This window comes from Pteropus medius, unplaced genomic scaffold, assembly GCF_902729225.1.
Source record: "Pteropus medius unplaced genomic scaffold, Ma_sr-lr_union100, whole genome shotgun sequence".
Taxonomy (NCBI): domain Eukaryota; kingdom Metazoa; phylum Chordata; class Mammalia; order Chiroptera; family Pteropodidae; genus Pteropus; species Pteropus medius.
In genome coordinates this window covers 980564-994610 of record NW_024353790.1, presented here as the reverse complement: position 1 = coordinate 994610, position 14047 = coordinate 980564, and the positions used below count along the sequence as shown (strand labels likewise).

At 38.0% G+C, this 14047-nt stretch overlaps 1 protein-coding gene across 2 annotated transcripts in view; it reads left to right on the top strand.

Annotated features, from left to right (window-relative positions):
- Positions 1 to 14047, top strand: part of CCDC170 (coiled-coil domain containing 170) — a 78084-nt gene that overhangs the window by 38261 nt on the left and 25776 nt on the right. For both annotated transcript variants that reach the window (XM_039851307.1, XM_039851308.1), the window contains one exon: positions 8197 to 8514. In XM_039851307.1, coding sequence (XP_039707241.1) covers positions 8197 to 8514 — 318 coding nt within the window. The remainder of the gene's footprint in view (positions 1 to 8196; positions 8515 to 14047) is intronic.

Sequence of the window (14047 nt, the reverse complement as noted above, 5' to 3'; positions counted from 1 at the left end):
AGTTTATTTACTGTGTTAAAATCAACTATTTTTATTTTGGTGTTCCAAATCCATCAAATTTGGCCTTCACCCCACCAACATGGTCTCTGTGACTTTTAACCTGACTCCTTTAGTTTTTCACTCCTTCCTTGCTTTCTGACAGAAGACACTATCTTAGGTTCACTTACAATTTTCAGAACACAGAGCTAATATCAGCCTATTCACTAAGGAGCTTTGGTTCCTTTTACTGCTGCATGGTGCTTAGAAACCAAGATTCAGGCTTTAGGTGTGCTATTGCTATTGGGGTGTCATTGCTTTTGGTGGGCAGAGCTAGAAATAAGTTTTTAATAATACATTTATAGTGGTATTTTTAAATTAAAAGTATTATTCTAGAGTTTTCTTAATATCTTGTTATTTTGTATCTTTTAGACCCTGATATTTACTCCTTTGCTTTGTCCTACAATATATATAAAATGATTTCAAAATTACACTTTCAATATTTTACCTACTAGTAAACTTTCAGAGTGAAGTTTAAGTCTCTCAGACTTTTTACATTAATACTATCAGCAATCGTTAGTATGGTCAGCATTTATCAAGCACTTACCATTAGCACAGGCATTGCACTAAGCACTTTAAGAGGTTATGTACTTTGCTCAAGTTCACACAGCTATTCAGTAGCAAAGCTGGGATTTGAACTCTAGTCATTACACTATTATGCTTTCACCAAAAATCCCCTTTACTTGTCTATTCACAGCTACGTTCTTCATACAAGTCTAATGCCAAAAAGTATTTGTCAGTGGAACAACAACATTTAGTAGCTATGCAAACTTCTTCAGAGAATGAATAAGACTTTAATCAATTGTAAATAGTAGTTATTGAATTGTTAAGGCTCGAAAATTAGAAAGAATTTAATGTTTATAAAAAAGCTTCACTGGAGATTAGCAGTAGAATATGAAAATGTGTTGTAAGAGCACATTAAAAAAAAAAAAGAACTTATTCCTTTTCTTACATAAGTGTCTTTACTTGTAAATGACCAAAGCAGCGTTGTTCGGATTTTGGAAACACATTCACTTTGGGATGAAGTTCCTGCCAAAATAATAAAAATTATAAAAAAAATATGGGCAGTAAAAATTTTGTGGTCTTTAATAAAGTGCTCATTCATAGGATTATGACTTCAAAGATTTATTACTGAAAAATACTGTCAAGTGCTTTTCTCGACACGTTAATGGACTCAGAAAGAGTCTTCACAGGGCTTTCTAAAGCTCTGTTTTTGAGGTAGGAAACTTACTTTATTAGTGAAGTTCAGAAGTACTGAAGAGGTAGAAGTATCCACAGGGCTGGGTGCTGTTTCTGTCAAACTCAGCTTTTCTGATTTTCTTAATGATTCTATTCAAGTTACTTTATGAAAATTTCCCAAATAAAAATCCAGGTGATTTATTATACATATGGAAATACATGTTATTTAAAAATCTTAGTAGTTACTACTGAAGTATGTTTTAAAAACTATCAAAGATGGGCACCTTTTCTTTTGGTTATCTCGAAATCATCCAACATTAGGAAAAGTAGTCACTTTACCTACCCCAGCCACACACCTGGTTCTCACAGACTTTAGAAGTTCAAATCAGTGGGTCGGAAATTAAACTTACATACTGAATTTCCCTTTGCATTGTTCAAATTCTCTTTAATTCTCATAGCTAGAACTGAAGCTAGGAAAAAATACTGGTTTTGGAGTCAGACATGCTCCAAAAAGAAATTCTCTTCTGCTTCCTTGGGTTGTCATCTGGCAATAGCATTACATAAGAGCAAACACAAAGAGCAAAGTGACTACTAACAGGCTAGGTCTAAGGTTTTTATCCAGGCTCCAGAATCATTGGGCCCTGTGATCTTAGGCATATGACTTCACCTTTTTGAACCTCAGTTTCTTGTCTGTAAAATAGGAAAATAATTTAAGGATTTATCTCTTGCAATTATTTTTAAGATTGAATGATATAATAGACATAAAGTACTCAGGACATGCCCAATGTATAATTAATGCTCTTTTCACTTTTCTTTCCTAGTTATTTACTTTTATCTAGGCATTAAGAGGACAGGCATATGAAAATAGCTCCCAGAAGTGAGAAATTATTAGAAAGGATAAATTATTAAAGAAACTAAAGATCTCTTTATAATTTTAGAATCATAACGTTGGAGGTGACCTTGAAGCCTTTTAGAATCTAAATCATCTAACTATGTGAAATAAGAATCATCTTTAAAATGTCTCTGCCTCACTAGTGTCCAGTGACTTCTCTGCTGCAGGAGTCCCGCGGCCTCTGAGCAGTGCTAATTGCTTGACAGTTCTTTATTGTGGCAAGTCAGGAGCAGAATCCCTGTAATTCACACACTCATCCTGGTTCTATCTTAATTAAACTTCACAGAATAAACTGAAATTCCTTTTGTCGATTCCTCCAAGTATTTGAAAACCTTTATCGTGGATTTCTAAGTCTCTTCATCTGGCTAAACAGGCCAGATCTTTCAAACGTTCCTTACTTGAACCTTCTCTCTTATCATCTGTGAAGCTGGGAGAGTCCTAACCTCTGGATGAGGAATTAAAATGAAAATAAATACTGGAGTAATACCTGCTCATATTATAAAAAACTAAAACTGTTTATAAGATTCCAAAGTAAAATTTAAAATTCTCTCTCCTTCCACTTTTAGCCTTACTCTTACATTCTTATTTTAACTTCTGATAAACACCCTTAAGACTTTAAAGTAATGCATTTCTGTTCCTGTTTCACTACTCTGAGACAGTATCTTTAGACTTTCTGCTAGGAAATATGAGGAATTTAATGCCCCCTACTTTTTACTCCCCTCATTCTACTTCTCATTTCTTAAAGTAATATCGTATTTACGTTGTCAAGTTAGGTAATATTTACATTTTGTTCTGTAACTATAATTGAGTCTTTAATGCTTTGCATTTAGGTTGTCTACACGTTTCAAATGAATTAAAACAGCATTTAAAATAACACGATTACATAAATATTTTTGTTAATGAGTGTAGTAATCTTAGCACGTGATGCTGAAGCCATTCCATATTGATGTTGTCCCCTTGGGAACTGTCCATGGTCCTCCAGGCACAGTCTGACCAATTCAAGGCAGAGTGGGAAGCCGGGGAACACACTGGCCTCATGGGCAGCTAAATTCATTGTCAATTTGTTTTGAGTTTGTCAGTGATGAGAATTTCAAATCGTCTTTCAATTATTTGAAGACGTCCACAGGATAAATGTTACAGTTCTTTTAACGTTTGCTCCCAGACCATGGTTTTAAGACTTTCGCCATTCTCCTTCTGAAAGTCTGAACGTACTCTAGTACAGCCTTTTTCAAAGAATCAGTGTGGGAAGGATCAGGATTTTTCTTTATTTCCAATCCATTGCTGACGAACACATTTGTAAAACCATGAAAATGAATAGGGAAATTGTTTAAAAAGGCACAAAAAGTATCTCCATTTTAAATATTAGAAGGCACAGATGTAAAATTAAATTTCAATAATCAGAATAAACATAGGAAAAATGAAAGAACTAAACTGTTTGCATTCTTCTTTGAAAGTATGTTTGTAGGAGTCATATAGACAATATTGTCATACTGATAGCTTTTTGTCATTCTGCAATCATATCTGAACAAAAAGTTATGAGTAAAATTCCCTCTATTAAAGTCTTATTCCTCATTTTGATTGAAAGTTTTGTTGTGATAATGAGCTAGCTTCTCACTTTATGTTAACTTATGTCATCTTGGTTACATTAGTGATAATGCTACTTGCAGGGGCTAATGAATATTAAACTTTTCCTACGTCTTGCTTTTAAAGCACTTACAGTAGAAAATGAGTCTCACAGAGGTTTGTTGACACTAGAAGAGGTTTTAAAGCAATCTCAGCAAGTCAAGATATTTATTTGTAACTTGTATCCAAAATAAGTGGAAAATAATAAAAATTGGAAAATAATAAAAATTCAGTTTGAAATTCAAGTGTTTTGAAAACAAGTGTTTTCAAAATCCATCTTCAATTCTCCATCTGGAGACAGTTTTATCAGTTTATTATGCAACCGTATAGTTAAATTTAAATGATCTTTTGATAAAAGTTTAAATTCTTTTGACTAAAGAAATGGGCTGGATTTTATACACTTTTCACTTTTGGATTATAGTTGGCAAACCAAGCTTAAAGTATCACATGTAACATGTTCCTATTTGCACAAGAGGTATGCAGCTCATGCATGTGCCACTTACACGTCAGTCCATACCTTGTTCAAAGATTGATGTCAGTGCTCCCATCCACACAAAGTTTCATGCTATTACCTGAAAGCAGATGCTAAGCTACTTACTTTTCACTTAAGAAATGAATAAGCATCATACCGTTATATAAGATTATTGAACAAGTTGTTATAGTAAACAGAAAAATTGATGTCAAATTGCTATAGAAATTACTAAACTTTTACCCTTAATTTCTGTAATTATCTTGTTGAGACTGGGAACAAACAGTTGCAGGAGGTACACACGTGTGTAATTCACATTTCGAATAGCACTGTTCTAGGGGGGTCTTATCCGTATTAAAATTTGAATCTCAGAACCGAATGCAAACTTTGGGTGTGATTTAGTTAAAGGGAAGTAGAAACAGTAGGACAACACCTCCTGTATTCTAGATACTTTACTTCTACTAATGCAGCCTAAATTTAGTGTGTGTGTGTGTGTGTGTATGTGTGGATGCACGCGCACGCGTGTGCCCGCACATGATGATTGACTCAGAACTTTAAATGGACCAAAATTCCCTGGGTGTTTTCAGAGTTGCCACCGTTTTCTCATATCTTCCATTTCCATCCATCGGCTACAGTTCCCTTCTCCAGACATGGTCAGAATTGGTGGTTAGTTGCCTGAGCATATTTCTAGAGAGATTCTCTCTTTTTGTGGGTACGAATGGTACTAGACACAAGGTTAGGCACCTTACTTTTTTCACTAATTCTATCTTGGAGAGTCTTCTTTCCTATCAGTATATTTATCATATTAGCTTCCTCAGTTCTTTTTAAGACTACATAATGTTCTATGGGATGAATGTCTCCTATTTGTTTGTGTAATACTTAATCTTTTGCTATACAATAATTGAATAACTTTGCATATATGTCATTTTCCGTATTTAGTAATCTATCCTACTTTTTTTTTTTTTTTTTTTTTAGGACTGGCATTGCAAAGCTACAGGATATGTGCATATTAAATTTTGTTACATATTTTTGGTATGAATAGATACCTGTTGTACCTATTCACACTTCTGCCAGCAATGTATGAGAATGCCTATTTGGGGGGAATTTCTGAGTTTACTTGTTTTTCTTAACTTGCAAGGTAGAAGTAACCACTGGTTTTTAATTTCACAAAATCTGTCTAAGGTTTGATGAATTAAGTTCAAGCCAGAGGTTCTCCACCCTGACAATAATTAGTCATTGTATTTTTGAGAGGCAATTTGATTTCATGCATATCCAAGGAATCAACTGTTTTAAAAACACAAACCTCTGAATGGTTAGATTACTTAATGTGTTTCTTTGGGAATTAATGCAGACATGCGTTTAATTGGGAACCTTAAATTGAATGCCTTAATCATATTATTTACAATTGCTTTCGTTAAAAGTAATTTCGAAGGAGCCATTATTCATCTGTTGCGTTAGTGGGACCGAATCTAAAGATTCGTTAATCGAAAACAATTTCAGTAAAATGATGCCTGTCCCTCTCTCTGTAGGGCCTGACCTCATTTGCAAATGTGATTTCCTTTGTGGAGGTCAGCCCTGATTTTGCTCAGAGGGAGCTACTAGTTTCCTGTTCCAGGTGTCAGCGTGGTCTGACAGCAAGGGCCTGGCCAGCGATACCAACGTCACATTACTTCAGTATATCCTTGAGGTAGCCATGCAACCGACTCCATTCTAGTCGCTTCCTCCTGATAGCTCTACAGGTCATTACATCTGCAGTCCGAGAACAGCTGTTTCCAGCAGATCGGCTCAGTGCCTCTGAATTCCGAAGTGCTTCATCAGAACGCAGGGGACCAGCCGTGCCTGAGGCCTTGTCACTGGCTCCCCCATCCTGCATTTCATACGAGAAACATCATGTAGTTCGCCGCGCTGACACACGTCCAGAAAAGAAATCTGACCTGCTGCCATGTGCCACTGTATTCTGTGATCGAAAACGAATTTTCTGATCTTTACTAGATATGTGTCAGTGCTTCGGATTCCGCAGAGAACTGTTTTGGCCCTTGTCTCTAAGGCAGTGAGACAGCAGTCTCACATTGAGCGGAAGAAATTCCTCAGAGCTGAAATATTTTTACTGTGTTTATTGGTCTCGTGGTGTAAGCTGCCAATGGCTTAGTTCACTCCAGATAGTGAGTCTATAGTACTCAAGCATCTGATATATTTTTTTTTGGTATTTTGAGAAACTTCTGTAGATACTTGGTTAAAAATATCACTCTATTGGCCATGGAAACTCCTCTATATTGTAGCAGCAGCTTTCTTTCAATATAAAAATTAATATGTAATATTCTATAGGGTTTTAGAACTCTGAGGGGATTAGAATTAATTTTCATCCTTACACCATCCAATTTAGGATCTTGATTTTCTAACCACACATTAAGATTGTCGTCTTTAAATAAAATATGGCCCCAATTTATTATCACCAACGCCAATACTGGTTACTGTTATTGAGCAGCTATTGTATTACTATCTGAAAAGAAATCTGTAAAGTGATGAAATATTGTATTTGTGATAAAGGGTCCTTGACTCTTTACTTTAAGGGCTATATTTTAATCAGAAACAGTAGTGGGGCTTCTCTGTAAAAGGGACTGGTTTGGAAAGGGAATGGGGAAACGAAGCTGTCGCTAGGATCTTGAAAAGCAAAGCATTTCACAAAATAGGTTCCATAATTAGTTTAGTTATTACATCTCTGAAAAGGGCAGCCTTCTCTAACTACCCATCCACTCCATGACTCTTATTTCAAATGGATGGCTGAGACTTCCCTTGATTTAAAAAAAAAAAAATCACCAAAAGGAAAAAAAGTAAGACATTCTCTTTTTTATAAAAAGTAGGAAGTAGCATTTTAAGTAACATTTTTCCTGTCTCCAAGCTGTTGGTGGAGATAAATTTCTTTTCAGATCCAGTTCTAATGCAAAAAGGATGATTGCATTTTAACTAGCAGCCTGAAATGTTAATGGCCAGTTTAGACCAGAATCTGTTATTCAATGATATTGTTTCTTTTTAGTTATTTTTGACCCTAACTTCCTATTTTAAAATAAAAAACAAAATATTTTCATCAGTTAACTAGGCTGCAATACTGTAGCTGTGTTGGTTAACCAACTGCTTATTCTTTTTTAATGTAAATGCATGTACTTCAGAACTTGATGTTATCAAGTTGTTTTTTTTTTTTTAAATGAATTTTAAAGATGCTCCTTTCATGCTTCTTTGGACCATTCTAGATTATGGTAATTAGAAGTAGGTGCACGTGTAACCTTCCCTATGACTTTCGTTGATTTTGTGAACCTAATAGTACATAGTATATTCTTTAAAATTATTATTCTTGGTATAGTACTTTATCTCACCCTGCTTGTAATCCTCCCACTTACCAAATGGCCAGTTATTTCTACTCCTTCAGGTTCTATTAGTTTTAGTTTGTCTTTATGAGAAAAGAGGATACACAGTTAATGAATAATGAAAGAAAGACCTCATTCTCCTTTATGCAATGGTGTTTCTATGAGAATGCTAGTCTATTATTTAGCATAGTATTACAGAGACATCTTTATTCAAATAATTTTTAGTGTCTAGTTAGGACTGAGGGTTTACTGTTTATTCAAAATCAATTTCCCTGCAAACCAAGCTTGAGAACACATGGCTCTGTAAACATATAGTACTACATATGGATTGAGTCCGCTAGCCTCTTGGCCAACGATTTTTTTTTTTTTAATTAACTCTTTCCACAGGTCCACATATAAAAGGCTTATATGTCAATTTTCTTTTTTCCTAGCTCTGATTTTATATCCCTTCTCTTTTTTTAGACAATTAACTTTACCTGACAGAGCCTTTACAGTTTAATAACTTTATGAAGAGACGATAGGGAACTTAGATTTAAAAACGTAATGAGCGTTTAACCCTCACTCCTTGAAAGCAAATGTAGGTGTCCCTCTTTGGCTACTAACGTTTTGGTCTTCACTTCCTGTAATTATTTTAGGACTTACTCAATGCCATAGAGGTGAAAGAAGGCCTCGAAAGGGAAGTGAAGATCTTCCAAGGAAGGCTGCTTGCTGGCCAGCGGGTCTGGGATGCCTCAAAGCAGGAGCTGAGCCTCTTGAAGAAAAGCTCTTGTGAGTTTGAGAAGAGGCTGAAGGCCAGCCTGGATGCAGCTGCAGCCTTGCAACGCCAGAACTCCTCGTTCAGGGAGAAAATTGTGACCCTTCTCAGGGGCAGCCCAGGCATGACTGAGTCCACGGAGGAGGCCATTTTGGAGACGATTCGAGAAATGGGCCTGCAAGAGGAAAGCCGGAATAGGGTGAGTGAGTGATGCTGCTTATAAGCTTCCTAAGGACAGTAAACTCATTCATTTAGCATACTCCATACATGAGTTACCTGAGGTAGTAATAAGTATCATTTAAACATGGTTTTGTTTTCTCACAATTATTTATAATACGTACAAAGCCTGGAGAGTCACTCAGGTGACAGCAAACTACGTGGTGGGTTCTGGAGTCAGACCTCTCAGGCTGAACCCTTCTCTACTGCACACTGACTCACTCCAGCTGCGACCTTGGGCAGGTTCCTGAGTTTACAGCCTCTGAGACTGTTGACTCGCCTGCCGCACAGGGACAGTCCAGGGCCCACACCCCTTGTCTATTACCCCTGGGACCTAATGCATTTGTGAATTCAGAATTTTTCAGAAAGGTAAAAAAGCACACCAAAAGTAATCTTACACATTCCTTCTCAGCGGGGTGGGGGCAATACCTGATGATCAACCACATTCATCATTCCCTAGCAAAGCCCGTGAACAACTCCACCACGTGCGGTGCAGCGAGACTATGAGAAGCCTCTGGTCACTGGGCCAAGGTTCGCTGTCAAATCCGGTCAGGTCAAGCTTTATCAGTCAATGAGTTACAACAAACACCTGTCCATTTTCAGATCCTTTTGGATTTTGGAGTTGCAGAGAAGGGTTCCTAGATCTGTAACAGTATCTGCCTCTCAAGGTCATTGTTGATCGTAAGCATTAAATAAAAAAAATTGTTATTAAGTCCTTCACATGCTGTCTGACAAATAGCAACAATAAATATTAACTATTGCTGCCCCTGCTTCTCTTCTCTTTCTCCTTCCCTCTTTCCTCCTTTTTATAAGGTGTTGGTGCCTAGAACAATCTTTTAGGGGACCTGTTTAGCAAATGGAGAAAATGATTTAATTCACATATATGATTGAAGCTTGTTTAATTTTGTTATCTGGTTTACACTATTAATAATTCTCATGTCCTATAAAGCTTTGCTTAGCCGAATCAATTTCAGCCCAACTCAAAATTATCATCAGATCCAAATTATTGAAGTCCAAATTACTGAGGTTTTAAAGTAAATAATATCCAAATTTTAGATACAGTTTCATTACTGTTTCTTCTACTGAGTTCATGCTTGTTCAAAAAGAGAAAACACACGTTTCCATCTTTAAATGTTTCTGAAAATCTCAGAGTGATCATTAACTCAGAGTGCAGGGTTGCATTTATAAATTTCCTTTTGTGAAAAAACATTTCAAATTCCCTTTTATAATTCTCCAAAATTCACATGTGTTTTGGGAGCGACCCTAGCTACTCCTTTGTCCAATGTAGGATTCTCTCTGTGGATATAGAATGTTCATCCTTGCAAGACGTACGGGCAACTCAACTTGCTTGTGATTCAGTACACACGTAGGTACTGGGTTGGGCAAGGAAATTCTTTACAGGACTGAGAAAAACTTCATCGACTTATTTACCTTGAACAGTAAGAGATGTACTTCGACAGCTAATGATTCTTTGTCTTTCCATTTTATTGCTTTCCTCTTCTGTTTTTCCAAATGTTTTCCTGAAACTATTTTAATTCCAGCCCATGAAACATGGCATAAAATTGTCAGCATGATGTATATGTTTATTTGCTAAAGTGAAATGATGTAAATTGGTTAAGCTGGATGGCCTTCCCCCACTTCCCATAAAAATTAGAATGATTCAGTCTTTTTAGTGCCTTTGTCTGCCTTTCCTACCCTGTAATTTTTTTCAATAGCCATTCTCACTATTTAAAAGCTTGAAATCAAGCATATAGCTGGCATCTTGTGTGACTCATCTTCAAGTAACATCAGGAGAAAATGGATTTCGTATATTATCTTAGAAATGTTTCTGAAGAATGGGAGCTTTACAAATTGATGAACGTGTTTGTTGCGAAGGCTGCATACCCCTGCCAGCTGCCATGGCTCAGCATGCAGTCAACAGTTGAGTAATAGCCACGTGGAGGCCCAACGATGGATTTGGGCCGGGTCTGGCGAATTCTCCGCTTCACATCAACTCCTACTCACTGAACACTGCTTTTCCCGTTAACCCCTTTGCTATTCATTTTTACCTTCCTGCGTTTACAATTCTCAGTGATGTTCAGGTCACTATCTACACTTTCTTAGCAAGTCGTTTCTACTCGTTCCTTGCTTTTCTGCTTATAACCAAATCATAGATTCCTGTTTAAAAGCTTTGCTATAACGTAGAGCAGGATTTCTCAGCCTTGGCACTGTTGACATTTGGGACTGGATAATCCTTTGTTTTGGGAGCCATTCTGTGCACTGTAGGAAGTTTAGCAGCATCTCTGGACTTCTACCCACTAGATATCGGTAGCATTCCTCTTCCCCCCAACTCGTGACAACCAAAGATGTCCCCATCTTTGGGACGTGAAACCACCCCTAGCTGAAAATTGCTCCGTTAAAGGAATGTTTTACCATCGGGTTTCCGGGAATTCTAGATGAGTCTTTAGATGTTATTTAACCTTGAAATTTCAGGACACTTGTAACAGGTATTTTTGAAATAATTACTTCTTGCACAATGACAAAAAGTTGCAAATTTTTCAGGATTTAGTTTAGAATTTTGAGGCAAATATTTTTTTGATCTTATTTTTAGATGTTTTCTAACTGGCTAATCATCTGCATGAGAACTGATTAAATACAGGGAGGACGTGACTACGATTGATTTCTATGTCATTTTCTAAATTAAAGACAAATTACTACAAGCTCATAAACATTTATTTAGGCCTAAACTCTCTCCTTCTGCTTTAGGTACATGTAAGACTTTATTTCCCACATCGGAGTGTTTCTTAGTCTGGCAGCTCTGTGGGCACTGTGGTGACCCAGCCTAAGGCAGCGATCCCCAACCTTTTTCATACCAGGGACCAGTGCTCCTATGAGAATCTAACGCCTGATGATCTGAGGTGGAGCTGAGGTGGTGATGCCAGCACTGGGGAGCAGCTGCAAATACAGATGAAGCTTCGATCCATAGCCTGCTGCTCACCTCCTGCTGTGCAGCCTGGGGGTTGGGGACAGCTGCCCTAAAGGACCCGAGGTGTGATCCTCAGCTTGCCCACTCTCCCTTCTGATCTTCTCATTCTGCTCTGCTTATGATCCTCTGACCTACTAAGCCAAATATTTACCAAGAAGCTTCAGCAAACTTCCACTGACGTTTCATTATCCAGAATTCTGTATCACGGTCACGCTGGCTATAAGGGCATTGGGAAGGGTGAATGGATAGAGATGTTAGCCCTCCCAGCCCCTCCAGTGTGTTCATGTCCTAGGACAGACATAACAAGTACTGCTAAATGGGGCTTAGGCAACAGAAATTTATTATCTCTCAGTTCTGGAGGCCAGAAGTCCAAAATCAAGGTGTCAACAGGGCTGGCTTCTTCTGAGGGTGGTGAGGGAGAATCTGTCCCAGGCTCTCGCCCAGCTTCTGGTAGCTAGCACTTGGCTTGTGGATGGTGTTTGCTCTGTCTTCATATCATCATTTTCCTTCTGTGTGTGTCTCTGTGTCCAAATTTCACCTGTCTGTGAGGACACCCACCTATTGGATTAGGGCCACCCACAATGGCCTCATTTGAACTTGATTATCTCTATAAAGACTCTTTTTCCAAATAAGGTCATATTCTGAGGTGCTGGGGGACTTCAGTATATCTGTTTGGGGGGGACTTGATTCAATCTATAACACACAAAGGTGGAGAGGGTGGGGTTAGTTAGTCAACAGTATTGGCCACACATACTGACAAGAAGGAAGGAGAACTTGATTTCTGTCGTACCTGGTACCTTAGAACTTATTTTATATGCTTCCTAAGTGAAAATTATAGCTTGAATAATCAGAAAAGAGTTGTTTATGTCCAAAAGGCACCGGTCCTTAAGTGACCCAAGTGGCTCTTTCTTCAGTTTAGAGCTCTCGTGTTTCCATTTGGTTTAATCTTAGTGCAAAAGTGCCTCTTCTGGTGAAATCAACAACTTGTCCTTGGGAAGTGATTTAATTCTTTTAGGGCATTATGACTTCCCTTCCAAAAATCAAGCTGCTTGTGTTTGAAGTGTAGTTTACTTCAGTGCCTTTTTTGTTTTTAAAAATTGAGGCAGGTATTCTTTATTACCATCTCTCGCCCCTTTCCCCATTTCTTATCTTTTTAGGGTTAAAATCTCTGGCACATTTTGTCCCACAAAATATCAGAGATATGTTAACAGATGATACTAAGAAGAAGAAGAAAACAGAAAGAAAGAAAGAAATGCCTATTGATTCTTTAGACTTCTCACGTGAAAAAGCCAACTCAACTTTACAGTTTTTGGCGGGATCGCGTGGTCATCCAGGAGCTGGCATTTGATGTTCCCAAGAACTGAGTCAGATTGGACACGCATTTATTTGAATACATTTATGTAAATTTAGCTCTGAGAAAACTTAGTGGTATCAAATGCACAGAGACCTAAATAAGCGTATGCAGCTCAGTTCTGTGATGCAAAGAATATGGGGAGGGTCTCGGCTGTTTGATCCTCCCCGGACACCAGAATCCTGGGAGGGCAGTTGGTAGATTCTGCAGATTTTGACCCCTTGACATGCTGGTGGTTTTAAAAGTTATACTCTGCTGAGTCTTCCAGTTCCACGGGTCTAGACAGGATGAGGATGCAAGAGGGACCCTCTCACATTTTGTTCTCTCAGAAAGACTTCTAGTTGAAAAACTGGCTCTATGGGCTGAAAGCAGTTTGAGAAACATGACCAAGGACAAGTCTCAAAGGGCTCCTTTAACTCTTTATGACAAAAGCATAGGACTGACTGAACCCATGTGTGGAGTAGTAATACCGATGATAAAAATAGATGCAGTGTGTTGAACTTCCATTGGGTGTGAAATACTGTACTACTCAAATAGTCTAAATTAGCTCACCTAATCATCATAGCAAAGTCTGCGTCTCAGAGAGGTTAATTACTTGCTTCATTTAACATGCTGGTAAATAGTAGAGTAGGAATTCGAGACCCGGCTTATCTGACACCAAAGTCCCCGTCCCACAGCCTGGTCTACATTAGGATGTCTGCTTCTTCCTTCAGGGTCATTATCACTCCCTTAGTCTAGCTTCCTGTAGTTGCTCCAGGCGTCACCTGCAAAATGGAGTCCTTACCGATTAATTTCTACAGCAGACTTTGCTCTCCTCTGGTAGGGGCTGCAGTGTGGACCATGGCTAGGTGACCATGAGTTCTCCGTCTCTACTGAGGCTAAATGACCATGAGATCTCTGTCTCTCCAGCTGAGGTTTTCTGTGTCTCTTTTCTCTTTGGTTTCATTCTTGTCGCTGGGTTAACTGTGCGATGGGAGAAGTGTTGAAGGATCTTCTGGTAGAAAGACTCATTTCCTACTTGGAGTCAAATGTGAAGCCACATTTCCTGCTGCATAGAAACATGCCGTATCATTAAACAGTCCCCCAGGAGGCAGTATCTTGGGGATGTTGTTTGATGGCCATTGTTTTGTAGGTTACTTTGTAGGTTGTGTCAAGACGAGCATACCTTTCTCTTACATTAAGATCAGATCCATTATTAAT